The following is a 16,348-nucleotide window of genomic DNA, read 5'->3' as shown; positions in this document are numbered from 1 at the left end:
TGCTGAAATAGAAAATATAATTAACATCATAATTTCGATTACAACTGAAATAAAAAATGCTGAAACAGAATATATAATTACCATTACAATCTCAGGGTAGGTTTTAAATAAATAGAACATAATTAAAATAAGAACATGAAATATAATTCAATAAGAAAAGAATAATTTATTTCAATAAAGCAATAAACGAAAAAGAAATAGGGGAAATAAAATCGCGAGTTGACCATACAACGAGCTGGGTATTGAACTCGTAAAATGTCGAGTTCAATACGTCCTGGACGGTATTATTCATACCGTTCAAGGAAAAACACAAAAAATGAAAAAACAAATTAGCGAGCATAGTGACAGAATGACTGTCCATCCGAAGATGGAGAGCCATTAGTAGTTCCCCTCTTCTGGGCAAATTTTGCCGGGGCTCTTCAGCATATAGCCTCTTCTTTCTCCGGCAATAGCCTCACAAAAATCACTCGCGAAAATTTTACGTTTGCTCAGACATTTGTAAAAACGTAACACGTAAACGAGCAACGATCCCTTGAATCGCTACTCGCATACCTGCACAATTTTTGCAAATGTCCAAGCACAAAACACTTTTTAATTTCACTTCACTTCACTTCACTGTACTTTCACTTTAATACTTCATTTTTGTAATCGGGTCTAGTACCACGACTACGACTCACAAACTAATAAGGCTTGGCCTTGAAAAAATCAAGAGAGAATGCTAAATTAATTAACTAATCAACTAATTAATTTGCATTTTCATTTTTCCTCTCGATTTTTTAATTTCCAACCCCAGATACAAGCTTCTCACGTATTAGAGGAGAATACGAAGAGAAACATGAAAGCTTGCTCTGGCCCTGCCTACTTATAAACTAAACTCAATCACACCAGAAGTAAACTACCTGCCTGCCTATCGCTATATTTAAAAAAGGGCAAAAATCATTCTCACAAAAATTCACTCCACGGTTCTCATACAACCACCCGGGTGCAAAAATGCCTACACCTAGAGAGAACGTCCCGGGACGCCTCCGACACCCGAGTTCAATTCAACTTTCACACTCTAATAAAATCATACCTTTTTTGCTGAAATCGACTGACAAATAATAGTGAACATTATGCTAAAGTAACACATTTCATTTTCGTATTCTATTGAATTATGTAATGTAAAAATTTTTCAATTTATTCTTGATAAGTATTTTGTAATAGTAAGTTAAGATTGTTAATAAACGATACAAATCCCACATCCTAACCACACACACACATGTGGAACTTCTATCGTGGTTCACTATTGGTTCACTACTTTTGTCAGTCGCCAAAACACTTAAAACTAAACCTTGTCCACCGCCCTCCACCCACGCGAGTACATCTAAGTACCCGAATGAGCTTTGGGCATAAAAATGAACAAGGCCAAAGGTATTTTCACCTACCAGTTTTCTTCATGTGTGCTGAAATGCCTAAGCTAAAACGTATGATTAGCAAAAACTAAAGATGATATTCTCACTTTATTAAAAGTAAGAATATCGGCGAAATTTCGCGGCTCCGATTTAGTATATGGGCTGGCCCCCCAGGGGGGTTTATTTATAATGAAAGTGACTCGACTTTGCAAATATAAACCTTGAAGAGCAAATACAGAAAAGCAAAATTGAGCAACTATGACATAAAACATGGTGCACTGCTAATATCAGCTGGCAACGAAGGGTCTCACGCCCCCTAGACTTACGCCAGACGCTACATACCACCCACCCCGCCTGGACGTCGTAACGCCAGGACAGGATGCACCCCTTCGCTAAGAGCGCTACCCGCCCATCCAACACGTTGCATCCAACGGTGTCAGATTGACGGACGCCCATAATATAGACAAAAGGACTACAGTTTAGAATATGGTAACATATTTTCATATGTTCCGTATTCTAAAGCTGCGCCTGCAAAGGCCTAGTAATGCATGGGTTTATCTCCCATGAGATGATGTTCACGGTCTTATGCCGCGGAATCCTTGTAACTAATTTGATTAAATAAATAATACATTGGATTGAGTTTAAAAACCAAAAGGATTCCCACCGAATACTAGTCAGTGCAGTGTCATATTTACTCTCGCGTTGGAAATTTTTCGCAACACTAATTAAAATAGAAAATCCTGATCTAAAAAGATGACTAGTACTTAAACATCTAACGGGCTAATATTTCACTATACTGATGAATGATGAGTGTGAATGATGAGTGTTTAGGGTCGAGAACCGTGAACGTGACAGAATGAATTTCAAGTACGAAAGAAGACCTATATAGAATGCTTGAAGAGCAAATACTGAAAAGCAAAATAGAGCAAGTATGACGCAAAAACGGTGCACTTCTAATATCAGCTGGCAACGGAGGTTTTCGGGCCCCCTGGACTTACGCCCGACGCTACATACCACCCACCCCGCCTAGGAAAGGATGCACCCCTTCGCTAAGAGCGCTACCCGCCCGTCCAACACGTTGCATCCAACGTGTCAGATTGACGGACGCCCATAGTATAGGCAAAAGGACTGCAGTTTATTAAATGGAACATATGGATGTGCGCCACATTCTAAACTGCGCCTTGAAAGGCCTAGTAATGCATGGTTTTATCTCCCATGAGATGGTGTTCACGGTCTTATGCCGCGGAATCCTTGTAACTAATTTGATTAATTAAATAAAACATTGAGTTTAAAAACCAAAAGGATTCCCACCGAATACTAGTAAGTGCATCGTCATATTTACTCTCGCGTTATTTTTCGCAACACTAATTAAAATAGAAAATCCTGATCTAGCAACATCACTAAAGGGGAGCTTCAAATTATGCTTGAAGAGCAAATACTGAAAAGCAAAATTGAGCAAATATGACTCAAACATGCGTCCACTGCTAATATCAGCTGGCAACGGAGGTTCTTAGGCCCCCTGGACTTGCGCCCGACGCTACATACCACCCACCCCGCCTGTTTAAGGCTCTAGGCCCAGGCAGGGTGCACCCCTTCGCTAAGAGCGCTACCCACCCATCGAACACGTTGCATCCAACGTGTTCGAGTGGTGGACGCCCATAATATAGGCAAAAGGACTTTAAGACAGCTTAGCGTATGGGATGCAACATACTTAAATGTTCCGTACTCTATGGCTGTGCCTGAAAAGGCCTAGTAATGCATGGTTTTATCTCCCATGAGGTGGTGTTCACGGTCTTATGCCGCGGAATCCTTGTAACTAATTTTATCAAATAAAAACCAAAAGGATTCCCACCGAATACTAGTCAGTGTATAGTCATATTTACTCTCGCGCCGGAAATTTTTCGCAACACTACTTAAACTTGAAAATTCTAACGGGGTAATATTTACTCTCGCGTTGAAAATTTTTCGCAACACTACTTAAACTTGAAAATCCGAACGGAATAATATTTACTCTCGCGTTGAAAATTTGTCGCAACACTACTTAAAATTGAAAATCCTAACGGGGTAATATTTCACTACACAAGCGTATGCGGGTGGATAAATGATTATGTGATTGAGTTCGTGAGGCTGAAGTGCGAATGTTGAGTGTTTAGGGTCGAGAACCGTGAACGTGACAGAATGAATTTCAAGTTCGAAAGGGAACTTTATACAATGCTTGAATAGCAAGTACTGACCCCCCTGGGGGCCAGTCCATATACTAAACTAATGCCAATTTCACGAGTAAAATCAGAAAAACGTTTCAATTTCAAGAGCGTTTTCGTTATCAAAGTAAGTAGTTATAATAATTAATAGTATTCATGCTTATTACTTTGATATTGAAATCCGCTCATCGCGAAATAAATTCTTGTACATATAAAAAAGAAAGTGTATTGTGAAGTCGGAGGGTCATCCGACTTCTCTACATTTTTAAACTCGAAATCTATATATGCAAATATGTACAAGAAAACCCTATCCTGAGCTAAGGCATAAAATATACAAAAAAGCAATTTGCACGATTATCATTGTATAAAATGATACAGTGATATTCGTGTGTCACTATGCTCGCTCAAAAAATAAAAATTACAACCAATTCCCGTGTCGCTACGGACCATTCGTCCTACGACATGATGGGAACCGGAGGAACTTTAAAGCATGCGACTCACCGATCGTTGACTTGCACCACTGCACTCGCCACGCATCCATAGCTCGACTGTTGGCTCGTCAAAGAAACGGTACCTCCACTGGCCAAAGCACTCATCTGAAAGCAGAAAAATCACGATTCTTGAACAATATATGTTTTCTCTCAATTTGTTGTAGTTAATATGTTGATACATAGGATAATTCAAAAATATGCATGCAAAACTAAATGGGAATAACTACACCATAAAACACGGTAAAACACATGCAAGTACATCCCAAAACACTCGAAGATCAAAACCATAGAACACTATAAAATATTTGCAAAATTATAGTAAAACACATAGGGTACCACTCCATAAAACCCACTAATAAATCCGTAAATATATGGCCAAAGCACAAAGGAAACCACACCATAAAACACAATAAAGTACATGCAGGTACATGGGGTACCACACCACACAGCACACTAATGCACTTGTATAAAAATGTCAGAACACATGGGTGACCACACCATAAGTCGCACTAATATACCCGTACAAATATTCCAAAACACATGGGAAACACTATAGGAAACACCATAGGCACACACAGTAACACTTGAGGTAACACACTAATAAATCCATGCACGAATATCCATGGTGTCAACCCGTACCGGTATATGTCTGACAGCTCGATCCGTATCCTTCGGCGGTCGCGATAAGAGTGATTAGATTTGACCCCTCTCTAGGTCGCGTTTGTACTGGCGCGCTGCGCGCGCAATCAAGCATGATGTTCCGCTTCACCGGTTCCGCGGCCGCGCCGAGCGGTTAGATTTAACTATTTCTATCTGATATTTGTTAATATTTGTTTAATTATTATTTTATATTTTGCAATTGTTTATTAATCAAATTATTGTTATATCTATTTAAATTGTTTATTTCTTTACATTTCCGCGTGGGTATATTGCAAAATTTTGTTTAATTATTCTATTAAAAATTATTTAATTATTTAAAATGTTTGTTAGTGGTTTTATTTAAATTTCTATCACCAATTACGCTTTGGTGTGATATTATTCCTAATCGATACAGTAGGATGATACAAAACAGACGAGGGGTCTGTACAACCCTTCAGTTTGGCTGTGCCTGGACACACGTGGTTGCTATGATGATGTTTAACCCCTTTGGAACAAATATACGTTCATCTTTGAAATATAATCGTAGTTTTAATTTTACTCCCACATTTGATACATATATATTTCTACAAAGATGATACCGAGGAAAGCTTATTCAGAAACTACACAATTAGAAGATGAAGAACCATCTATTTTATCTTCTGATCCAAATGAGCGGAAATTGGCTCGTAGACTTCGAATTAATCGACGTCGAGAAGCGCAAATTAGGTACGGAAACAAGTTATTTTGCAATGCCAGATTTAAAGTTGAATGCGTAATAATATTTTATATGAAAATTTTAAAATATTCGACTTTTAGAAAAACTAAGGCTCTTGATGAAGAAATTATAGAAGAAACCCCTATTGAAAAGCAAATCCTTGATGGTATAGAAGCTTTAGAACAATTGGCTTCAGAAGGAGATGAAGTTGTAGGTGCAATTTGAATGCTTTAAACAAATTACACCGGATATTATTAATATTTTCCTTAAAATAATATTTTCCAATATATTATCATAAAGTATACATATTGTTCTTAAATCTATGTATAACTACAACATATTTACAGGTTTGTGGTGTAAGGGTAGCATGTGATGCAAAAGAGTTGCAAAGAAGAAAGGAAATGAAAGAAACAAGAGAAAGATTGTTAAAAATGCTCGAAGAGGAGGACAAAAATTGCATGCAGAAATATCGTGAGATTACTGAAAAGTGGCCTAGTATTGTTGCATCCAAGGACCCATTAGACATTCATAATGAATTGGAGGCTCAAAACGTAAAGTGCAATGAAATCCTTGAGAAAAAAGATGCCTTAATCGCGCAACTGAAGCAAGAATTGGAGAATGCAGATATAAAATATGAAGAGGACGTGAAGAATCAGAACGCGGATATTGATTTGCTTATAGAAAGAATGGAGAACCAAGTTAGCATACAACATTTCTTTTTCCATTTATTCGTTTACCTGCTTTATAATGTAATTTCGTACAGGCGCGTACAATGGCTAAAGCATATCGTTACGAATTAAATTTGATCGAAAATGTAATCGATTCGGAGCGGAAGATAGCTATAAAAGCCTCCACTGAAAAATGGGAAACTTTGTACAAAAAGCTTCAAGACGACACGGTTGAAGCGAGGGAACAGAAAAAGTTGATAACGCGCGAGTACGAAGAAGCTATGAAGAAAGCGATCATAGAACACCAAGAGGAATACAGGAAACAAAAGATTTCGTTCGAAATGGAAATACAAAATCTTCAGCAACAGATTCAAACTATGAAGACTGCGTGTTTAATGAACGTTGAGAAGTTGGATTATAATTACACCGTGTTGAAGCATCGAGAAGAAGAGAATCTAATTGTGAAGAATCAGCAGAAACGAAGAATTAATAAGTCTATAACATTACATATTAATTTAATGCTTATTAGTCTACAGTATAACAATTATTTAACATATTGACTAGATAGTAATGATAATGTTATAATACTAATTATTGATAATGCGAATATTTATTCCAGACTTCAGGATGTATTAAATGATTTAAAGAAAACATACGCGGGCTTGGAAGAATCGACAAGGTTGGAGATCCAGAAGCTCACTAATCAGATATTGAAAGTACACAAAGCTATACAGGAGTTAGAAGAGAAGTCTGATCAGCTTGCAATCATAAACGATACAAAGTATATGCAAATCTGGGATCTAAATATCGAAACCGCGAATCAATTAGTCGACAAGGTAACAACTAACGACGTGTATGTAACGAAGATCGTTTCTTTTTAATTAGTGTATTTTAGATTTTATCAGCAGATAGAATCATACACGAACAGTTACTGGGAGTGGAATGGCAACCACCGGAAGAACAATTATTAAAGAAAGAAGATTTGGTATCGTACTGTGGAGCGATGTGCGCCATAAAACAGAGTAATATTTTGTAAAACGATGCTTATATACAAACTTTCTTGTAAAATATGTACACTAGATAAACAATATAATTTTCTATTCAAGAGAAAGAAGAAGCCAAGAATAGGAAAATGATTTCTAAGTCGTACAAGCCACCAATCACTCTGGAAGAAATCAATTTAGAGCGAAGTCTACTGAATCATATTGCTAAATTAATTTCCAATCATTGTGACTATATGATTGAGTATACTTTGAAAGATCTACTTTCTGATTACACAGAAGACGATAAGTTACTAATTCGATTGGACAAAATATTTGATGTAATTTTTCTTGAATAAGTAATTATAATGTTGTTAGATAAAATATGAAAAGATTTGTATTTTCAGGCATTGAAAATTACATCTGAGCAACAACTTCAATTTTTGTTGAATTTCTTTTTACCATATGCACACTGTCCTATTTGCAAAGCCAAAAATATACCAAGGGTTTGTGGAGTATCCAGTGAAACCACAGAAAGTTCATCGTCCACGTGAGTGTGTAAAATATCTACCCTAGAAGAGATGTATCAGCTTCATTTAAATTGCAACATTATTAATAAACATAAAATCTTTAGGAGTACGTTACCTGATGTTTGCGGCAGCACCGAACTTAACGAGGAAGAAGGTAAACTGGTGGCTGCAATGGAAGGCGCATTTTGTTGTGATAAATCACAGAATGATGATAACACAATTGTTACAAGTAGTTGTACTCCAGAGTCTTCGTCGTCGACCGAAACACTTCCTGAAAATGGACAAATTGTGTCAACTTGTGTGGGTGAAGGTGTTGTAGAAGTCATTGATGGTATGTGACAAAGATTAGTATACTTACATGAATCGTGAAGAGAAAATATTATTTTTTCTGAAAATGCAGAGAAAATATAACGGTTTAATCATGTTGATTTATTACTTTTATACGGTGTTTTCAGCAAGTGGTAAACCAAAACGGCAATTAGTTTGCGACAAAGGTCACTTGTTGGTAATTGAAACCGAATTCGTTTCGAACGCGTTAAAAGATTTCGTGAAAAGATACGAATTCGTTAAACAAGATGAAGCCTCGTCTGACGATTCTAAAATATTAAAAGAAAAAGAAACGGTATCGAGAAACATAACGGACGAGGATATAATAATGTTTTGGGACCGATATAGAGATATGTTTTCGGAGGACAGAGAAAGATTATGGGACAATTTATTTGTTGGTCTTAAAAAGTATTATGATATATTAAAAGAGAGACATGAATTAAATGTTGAAACTGAATCTTTGCGGAGACAAAATTCAGAATTGCGTCGATTACTAGAGAAATACGAGACAGAGATGGCATTGAATGATGAATAAAAAATTTGAAAATAAATTGAAAATGATATGGAACTCTTGATATAAATTACAAGGTTCACGGAGACGTAATTTATTCAGAATTACAATATTATATATTTTTCCATTAACTTTTAAATGGACATATATACATTCATACAATATCAGTGCCTTCTTGCACTATTTTAACTAATGGCCTGTTTACTTCATTCATATTACATTATAAATAACTAGCGCCAAGAATAAGGTGTATACTTCAACAAACCGAGTAAACGATGCGTGTTTTATGAACAAAGATTACAAGTGGTATTACGTGTATACCTAGAGGATTCAGTACTTTTAATCAAATCGATTTAATGAAAAATAATGATTCTAGAATTATTCTTTTAATCTTTTCTAAGAATAAAACATTTACATTTGAATGGTTTATACATGTATTAAAATAGATGTATTCATTTAGTTGCACTTCTATACGTAATTTTTGAAACCTCCTGGTATAAAGTTGTTCGACAGTAATTAAATAAAATTCTTAGGATTTATACCATTCTTAGGTTTTTTCCAGTATGAGAAAACCTTTTTCTTTTTTATAGTTCTAACTTGATTCAATTTGCTAGTGTGTCTTTTCGATGTTATATGCTGTAATATAACATTATATTATTAACTGATTAATAGTAGTTATTCTTGTAGTGGCAAATGTAACATACCACATTGTATTGTGCTGGAGAGTTGAAAATTTTATTGCACATGTTACACGAAAGTGACGTGCTTTTAGATCCCGAGTTTTCCTGGACATTCATAGTAGTTGATGTCATTGAATTGCCAAATTCTTTGCCATCCCACTCACCTAAGCATCAATGTGCGGTCAATACTATCTATGTATCACAACCGCTGATGCGGTTAAATGTGATAATAAATCAGCTTGAACACTACATTCATGCTATGGGAAAAATAAACATTAATATAAACAATTCTAACAAAAGACGTCATTATATAACTTTGAACATGCACATGTATATGTGTGTAAACAATTTTACTTTTTTAAAATAAACAAAATGCATCTTTTAATCATTTTATTCGTGTAAACTATCTTATAAAAATTCTACTAAATAATAGAACAAGATACTGATAATACAATTTTTCATTATCGAAAAGATTCGATACCGGATGTAACAATCGAAATATCGATCAAGATTTCACTTGTTACAGAAACTTACGGACGTGGAATAAATAAAATAAAATAGAAAATACAGAAAAAAAGATGTGTATTTTACATATCTGCAAAGAATTTAACAAAACAAAAGTCAAATGTCCTCCCGAGCTATATCAATATAACTGATTGTAATGTGTAACTAAATAACTCGTGATCAAGTTATACTTTTACGATAATCTGCTCATAAATAAATAATATATGTACAATTGTTTCCTGACAAAAATAAATAATAAATAATACGAAATACATAATAAATAAATAAATAATAAATAAACAATAAATAATACTGCATAAATTATAACAAACATGAAAATATCTGAGCATTTTAACGACCGTTACATTAAAGCTATTTAAGCAACAAGCAGTTGATTTCGTGTTAATTTAAAAAAATATATGGAAAGTAAATGTAAGCAATAACGTTAGACATGCGAACGTAAATAAAAGTAGGCAGTAAACTAACACAACAACATTCTTTCCTATTAGTTTATCCATAGACAGAGTGCGACTATATCTAATCCTATAGGGTACTGATTTTCGTACCACATAGGGTTTATTACCTCTCATTGCTTTCTTTTTATGCCGGCTTCCTATAAAAGATAAAATTCTTTTGAGATACTGTAGGAATAAAAAAAAAAGAAAATATATACATTAGTTTACAAAATACCATTTAAATGTGTTTGAAGCTGTTGTATCGAGTTCAGGCAAACATTACACACATTGCATTTTAATCCATTTGTCTCTTCATCTTTGGTAAATGCTACTTTTGTTTCTTCAAGAGATGCCATTATATTTTTGGATCTCATCTGCAAAATAAGCATAGATATCCCTATGTTCCTTGCTTATATGTATTATTTTTCTTATACAAACCTGTTTAGCATGGCGGGCACCTTGCAAATGGGTATCTAATACTGTTTGGCTTGTAAATGAAAGATCACAATCGTTACATCGAACAAGAGGTTTTTTTGTGGGTAAATTACCCATTATATTGTCCATTACTGCTTTGGTTACAGGGTCATTGAGGCTTGGATTCATTATGCCTTCTGTTGATACAGCCATTATTGGAACTGAAAGTTCAACGCTTTAATTAATACATCTAATAATAATATGATAAACACATTTAACTAAATTCTAATATACAGTAATGTAAAAATTAGAAATTATATTTGCATATTGTCGCAATGCTTTATAATATTAGTAGTAGAATAGTTTTATTTTAAATAAAATTGTTTCTTACTTTAATACTACCAACGTAAAATAAGTATAATGATTTTAATAATAATGGTTATTAGTTCTATCGAGTTTATACATATATACACCGCTTATGAATTATTTATTTAATTATATACTCTTTTGTATGTGTGTATCTGTCTGAATAAGGTTTAACAATGATTAGCTTTCGTAGTAAACTTTTTACTTCTTCATTGAACCTTCAAAGGTATTTAACGGACAACAAGTGTTTATAAACTTCCGGTACTTCACAGATACAGATTTTCGAGTTGGTTGCCTGATTCTTTTAGTAACACCCTCGAGCACGCTCGTTCCAATTAATCCCATGAGAATAACGCAATCTGATTGGTCGCGCCCTACCTCAGCTCACATATACTTTTGGTCGTGACATATGATTGGTCGAAATGATCATATCACTAATTAGCTCGTATAAAACTAGGAGATTAGTCGATGTGTGCGTAGTATCCCCTCTTGCCCCTGTGCCGTCCCGCGAGACTTCTTGTTAAAAGTAATGTAAAATTATTACAGTTTACATATTAACTTGTTACTTATAGTAATTACTGATAATTTCAACATTTTGAGATAATTCCAAATATAAATAGAAATAGAAATCATATAAATTTTTAAAGTACTTTTATTAGTTTAAAGCAATTTCCAACATTTCTTTAATATCAATTATTTTTTCTCTTGATTTTCCTAATTCTTTCCCTCTTTCACATTCTGCCTTGTCAATTTTTTTCCAATCCTTATATGATACCACAGGTATGTTTTTATGATTGAGAATTTCAAGTAAACCTGCGTAACCTGATTTATTTTCTATAACTGATAATTCTTTGTTTATTAATGCACCAACTTGAAATGCATTTGTCATTGTTGATAATATAACTCCTACTGGACCTGTTGCAACCCAACCAGCAGCATAAAGTTTATCTTGAACTTTACCTCCTGAATTTTTAACACAACCAGTTTTAAAATCAAATGGTATCAATGAATCTATTTGAACAGATTTGTAACCAATGCTACGAAATGCTATATTACATAATATCTCTTCAAATGATCCAGTAGGTACTGCAATCTGTGTAGACATATCATTTCCTTCAAGTCTATTTATTGAAAATTTAATACCCTCTACACTATTAGAGCCTAAAAATTGTAAAGGGCCTCTTAAAAATATTGGATGTAGTTCTTTAGCTTTTCTTATTGTATTTGAAGATACTTCATCAACATGTTTTAACATAAGTTCAGTCAGTCTTTTTCGTGGTCTTGCTAAAGTGCCAACTATTTCTCTTACATTTAAAAAATCATCTTTACGCCAATAAGTACTACAGCCACCTAATTTTAATATTTCACGCAGTTCAGTAATTGTAAAAGATGCTTGTAACGGCCCTCTTCTTCCTACCACAGATACTTTACGTACTTTGCTTTGTGACAATTTTTCCAATGCAAATGATGTTATATCAGTATGCTAAAATAATATGATTAAATTATAAAATCTTATATTGTAAAATATATTTCATAGATGATTTAAAACATACCTTTAATTTATCTATTGGAGATAGTAGAATTCTTGCAATATCTATAGCAACATTACCTTGTCCCAATATAACAGCTTCTTCTACATTTAAATTAATATTTAAATTACTGTCTCTTGGTAATCCATTATACCAACCAACAAAACGTCGTCCTGATATTACATTATCTAAATTTTCTCCAGGAATATCAAGTGTTCTATCTTCTTCAGCACCATATGCCTAAGAGATCAGAAAACTATAATTAATACTCATTATCAAACGTTAAATAACAATAATTCAGTGTTTAATAATCATACCAATAATACAGTATGGTACAGTTCTTGCAGTTTCTTTATAGTAACATCTTTTCCTACATTAACATTTCCTATAAATTGAAAACGCGTATTAGATGCAATTTTCTCAAAAGTGTGAACAACATTTTTCACTTCTGGGTGGTCAGGGGCTACACCAAAACGAACTAAGCCAAATGGTACTGGTAATTTGTCCAATACATCCACCTTTATATCACTGGAACTCTATATAAAATTGTTGTATTATGCTACTATTTTATAGTAAAAAAACATTGTCCCTACCTTTAGTAATTGTTGAGCAGCATAAAATCCTGCTGGTCCTGCTCCAACAATACATACTTTTGGTGTATGTTCAGTTGAGAATAAACGAATGCAGTTGCAAATTGTGCCAAATTTCATATTCATTGTGGTAATTTGTACTAAATTAAAGAAAAAATTTAATTATAAATTAAAATTATTTTTCATTACAGTTGTGTAATATTCTTAAAAGAAGACAGCCAAGGATTGTTGTTTATCAATTATTTCAAATAAGAAATAGGTATTGAATACTTAAAACATAATATGTATGTTTAGTATTTTAAAATATTAAATATCATGCAAAGGCATACTAACTGTAATAATCATACACCATTTACAAATATGTAGTTAGTGTTTATTATACCAAAAATGATACAGTTCTAGCTTTTTACAGAGCATATATTTCATGTATTACTTTTCCCCTCGACGATATTTTCTTTTATTTCACATAGTACATAATTAATGTACGTTTTTATAACCGAATGATTAAATTCTTCTGCCGAATAACATAAATCAAATCCTAGAAAACATAATGTTAAACAGCGTGTAATATACAAATATAATTGGAATACATTAATGAAGTATCTTTTTACCTTCATACAACACTGATACAGGAATTATCTCCAAAACAGCTCTTCCTTGTTTTTGAATGTTGAGCGAGGCGGTTTTAATTTCGTGTAAGAATTCTAATGTTTTAAGATTATAATTATAATTTTTTAAAGTAATTTTCAATCCTATATCATCGCAAGCTTTTATTTTTAATAAATTAAATGCACTGCTCACAAGACAAAGAAGCCCAACATTAAGATAAGTAAGTAATGAGTAACCAATTAAAACTAAATTTTCCCCACTGTTTAGATGTTGCATTGTATCGTAAATTTTGCTGATTATTTCATGACTATCATACTCGTCAGTATAAAAAAAGATTAAAGTTTTATTTTGCGGTTTAGTAAAAATCTTGTTCTCCAATTTTCTTATATTTTCTATGGAAGGAAATTGTATTTTGTACCCCATTTTAACAAGGATGTCATCAACATCATTCCTCACTTTTAAAGCACTTTTGCTACAAAATTTTGAATTATATGCTCTATGAAAGATTTTTCCTGAACGTATGTGTAAATTCTCTGGTGGTTTGGTAAATTCAAACTAAAAAAAAAGAAAATCTAATTGTAATTATGTTACACTAAAATCTTAGATTAATTAAAGAAGTTTAAGTATAATGTAATAAGAGAAAAAAGATAGCTTACTTTCCTACATGTACTGGATGATATATAGAGCTTTGATTGATTGAAATCATTACAAAAATTTTCTAATCGATCCAGAGGTGCTAAATGTTGTTTTTCACGACGTTGATGATACGATCCTTGTAATGTCTTCTTATGTTCATTCGTATTAGTATTTTTTCCTAATACAATTGCTTTTCCTACAATTTCTCCAGATTCTAGTTTTTTTAAATTATATTCCTTTATATATTTATCAGCAACCGTATGTTGAATTTGTTTCAAATCACGTAACATTTTACGATTGTCAGACTTAAATGTAATAATATTATTCTCTATGACTAGACATTGTTGCGTTTTAAAAAATCTGCTGCATTCTGTGATCTGTTCTATAAAGACACGTGGAATATCATGTTTACTAAATATTGCCTGCTTAGGACCATATTCATAATATTCTCTAAGCTTTTCTAAATAGGGTGAAATAAATGTTGGTCCTTTAAAACTTGTGCATACCATATATGTCTCTGAATTTCCTTCTTTACTTGTTATTGGTTTTATTATATCAACATGGTTGAAGCAGCAAGATAATAAATAAATTAGGCATACTGTATTGCACTCAAACATAGTAAAAATTTTTAATAAAAAGCTACCTCCAGTAGCTAACAGGTGTAAAGCAGCTACAGTTTCACAGAAATGTAAATGCGTAAGAACACTTTCTTGCTCTGCGGGAACATCTGTACAGTCTATACTACCATCAGCAGTAACTAAAAATATATCATGATGTGGTTCTGACGTTTTCATAAGTTCATCTAAATTTTTTAAATTCATAATATTTCCAGTATTGTCTTCTCCAAAACACCAGTGACTTAAGGTGTGTCTTATGAATCTATCATCATCAATCATTACTGATGATAGATTACCCTCATAATAGGGATTTAATGTTGTAGCAATCCAATTCCATTGAATGTCAGGTATATTAGTTTTTAGCCAATGGTTTAAAGATGTAACGAAAGCTCCAGGTGCTTCGCATAAATGAATAGACTTAAAATATTTATTGTTACGATTAATATGAATTACTGGTACCAAAGGAAAGGATGAAACTATTTCATAAAATTTACACCATGCTTGAGTTAAAAGCTCTGGTTCAATGTCAATTCTTAGACGTGTCATAACATCTTTTGCAATATTTCTAAACCTTGTATGTGCCTGCCATTCCATAGCATCATAATTATCTAAATAGCTTTTTATATTATTTAATTCATCTTTTAACATTTGTAATTCTTCCACTTTCCACAGATTGTCTTCGAACATTGCTTTTGGTTCAGGCAACGAATAATGTTCATTGCTTAAAATTGAAAAATGCTTTTTGAATAAATTATTTACATATTCATTTGTATTTTTATGTTTGTTATGGCATGAAGGTTTCTTTATCGCAGACGGTGTTTCTGCTGTTTTCAAGATATGCTCTTCTGGTTCCATTGTCTTATTTAAATCATTTATTCAAATTTAGCTACATGAACGAAACAATTGTCGTATTCAGTAAATTAAGTCAATTCTATATGATTCCTTCTATGTAGTTTATAAAATGAGAAATGGTAAATTGTGAAATTGATGAACAATACATATTAGATTTGAAAGATGATTTTAACTGTTAGGTTAAGTTTGTCATGCAAATGCCTCGGCTGTCTCCTTGTTTTTATACGTTTACAATTATATCTCACCTTCTTATGGTACAATAAAAAGAGTTTTATTTAATTTATTATCAAATAATAAACCGAATTAGTTTATTTTATAAGAAATGTAAACAAACTACACTGTAATCAAAACATAATATAACCAGTAATGTTACTGTGTAGCACGGTATGCATAATTATATGCAATTTAAAACGAAAATAATTAATAATAATGTTACAGCTACAATTTAATACATATGCTTAATTCTACGAGATAAGCATGTACAGTACGAAACAGATATGAATATTTTTTAATCGAATAATCAATAATAACTAATGAATAAAATAATTGCTTTCATAAGGTGCGAGGAGAGGGATTATGATAATATAAAAACAAAGCATTATTCATAACAGTAATTTATTTACATACTAGCTTATATTACAAT

At 32.9% G+C, this 16,348-nt stretch overlaps 3 protein-coding genes across 9 annotated transcripts; 1 reads left to right on the top strand and 2 right to left on the bottom strand.

Annotated features, from left to right (window-relative positions):
• Window positions 1-5,181: 5,181 nt before the first annotated feature.
• LOC117605184 (dynein regulatory complex protein 1) lies at window positions 5,182-8,477 on the top strand. Its single transcript, XM_034326191.2, has 10 exons — window positions 5,182-5,448; window positions 5,539-5,647; window positions 5,785-6,135; window positions 6,201-6,598; window positions 6,725-6,941; window positions 7,001-7,127; window positions 7,212-7,426; window positions 7,493-7,635; window positions 7,720-7,946; window positions 8,071-8,477. Exons 1-10 carry the CDS (start codon window positions 5,315-5,317, stop codon window positions 8,475-8,477), a joined length of 2,328 nt encoding a protein of 775 aa, XP_034182082.1. The 5' UTR covers window positions 5,182-5,314.
• Window positions 8,478-8,726: 249 nt separating this feature from the next.
• Window positions 8,727-11,479, bottom strand: LOC117605187 (zinc finger protein 346). Of its 3 annotated transcripts, none has more exons than XM_034326198.2 (6): window positions 11,010-11,479; window positions 10,531-10,727; window positions 10,328-10,466; window positions 10,221-10,250; window positions 9,158-9,297; window positions 8,727-9,089 (listed from the first exon to the last, which is right to left on the bottom strand). In XM_034326198.2, exons 2-6 carry the CDS (start codon window positions 10,717-10,719, stop codon window positions 8,970-8,972), a joined length of 618 nt encoding a protein of 205 aa, XP_034182089.1. In that variant the 5' UTR covers window positions 10,720-10,727; window positions 11,010-11,479; the 3' UTR covers window positions 8,727-8,969. The 3 variants fall into 3 exon arrangements, with proteins under 3 accessions (XP_034182089.1, XP_034182088.1, XP_034182090.1); XM_034326197.2 differs by having other exon boundaries at window positions 10,898-11,475; XM_034326199.2 differs by lacking the exon at window positions 8,727-9,089 and having other exon boundaries at window positions 9,215-9,390; window positions 10,124-10,250; window positions 10,898-11,476.
• Window positions 11,480-11,512: 33 nt separating this feature from the next.
• On the bottom strand, window positions 11,513-16,154 carry dare (NADPH:adrenodoxin oxidoreductase, mitochondrial). 5 transcript variants are annotated; one of them, XM_034326195.2, is made up of 5 exons: window positions 15,951-16,154; window positions 12,995-13,131; window positions 12,719-12,786; window positions 12,426-12,641; window positions 11,513-12,355 (listed from the first exon to the last, which is right to left on the bottom strand). In XM_034326195.2, the coding sequence occupies exons 2-5, from the start codon at window positions 13,047-13,049 to the stop codon at window positions 11,528-11,530; spliced, it is 1,167 nt and encodes a 388-aa protein (XP_034182086.1). In that variant the 5' UTR covers window positions 13,050-13,131; window positions 15,951-16,154; the 3' UTR covers window positions 11,513-11,527. The 5 variants fall into 5 exon arrangements, 4 of the variants coding, with proteins under 4 accessions (XP_034182086.1, XP_034182085.1, XP_034182084.1 ...); XM_034326194.2 differs by having other exon boundaries at window positions 12,719-12,937; window positions 15,951-16,153; XM_034326193.2 differs by lacking the exon at window positions 15,951-16,154 and adding an exon at window positions 13,325-13,464 and having other exon boundaries at window positions 12,719-12,937.
• Between the last annotated feature and the right edge of the window lie 194 nt (window positions 16,155-16,348).

The sequence above is a fragment of the Osmia lignaria genome, chromosome 3 (assembly GCF_051020975.1).
Source record: "Osmia lignaria lignaria isolate PbOS001 chromosome 3, iyOsmLign1, whole genome shotgun sequence".
Lineage (NCBI taxonomy): Eukaryota > Metazoa > Arthropoda > Insecta > Hymenoptera > Megachilidae > Osmia > Osmia lignaria.
This window is presented reverse-complemented; position numbering and strand designations above follow the sequence as displayed.

Bases quoted from the DNA above. Each gene is read 5' to 3' on its own strand.
- LOC117605184 (XM_034326191.2), top strand. From the start codon at position 5,315: ATGATACCGAGGAAAGCTTATTCAGAAACTACACAATTAGAAGATGAA. The intron at 6,942-7,000 runs GTAACAACTAAC...AGTGTATTTTAG, and splicing joins CGAATCAATTAGTCGACAAG to ATTTTATCAGCAGATAGAAT. The intron at 7,636-7,719 runs GTGAGTGTGTAA...TAAAATCTTTAG, and splicing joins ACAGAAAGTTCATCGTCCAC to GAGTACGTTACCTGATGTTT.
- LOC117605187 (XM_034326198.2), bottom strand. From the start codon at position 10,719: ATGGCTGTATCAACAGAAGGCATAATGAATCCAAGCCTCAATGACCCT. The intron at 10,467-10,530 runs GTTTGTATAAGA...CTTATTTTGCAG, and splicing joins GTGCCCGCCATGCTAAACAG to ATGAGATCCAAAAATATAAT. The intron at 9,090-9,157 runs GTATGTTACATT...GTTATATTACAG, and splicing joins CTCCAGCACAATACAATGTG to CATATAACATCGAAAAGACA.
- dare (XM_034326193.2), bottom strand. The intron at 12,642-12,718 runs GTATGATTATTA...CTGATCTCTTAG, and splicing joins TGTACCATACTGTATTATTG to GCATATGGTGCTGAAGAAGA. The intron at 12,356-12,425 runs GTATGTTTTAAA...ATATTATTTTAG, and splicing joins CTCCAATAGATAAATTAAAG to CATACTGATATAACATCATT.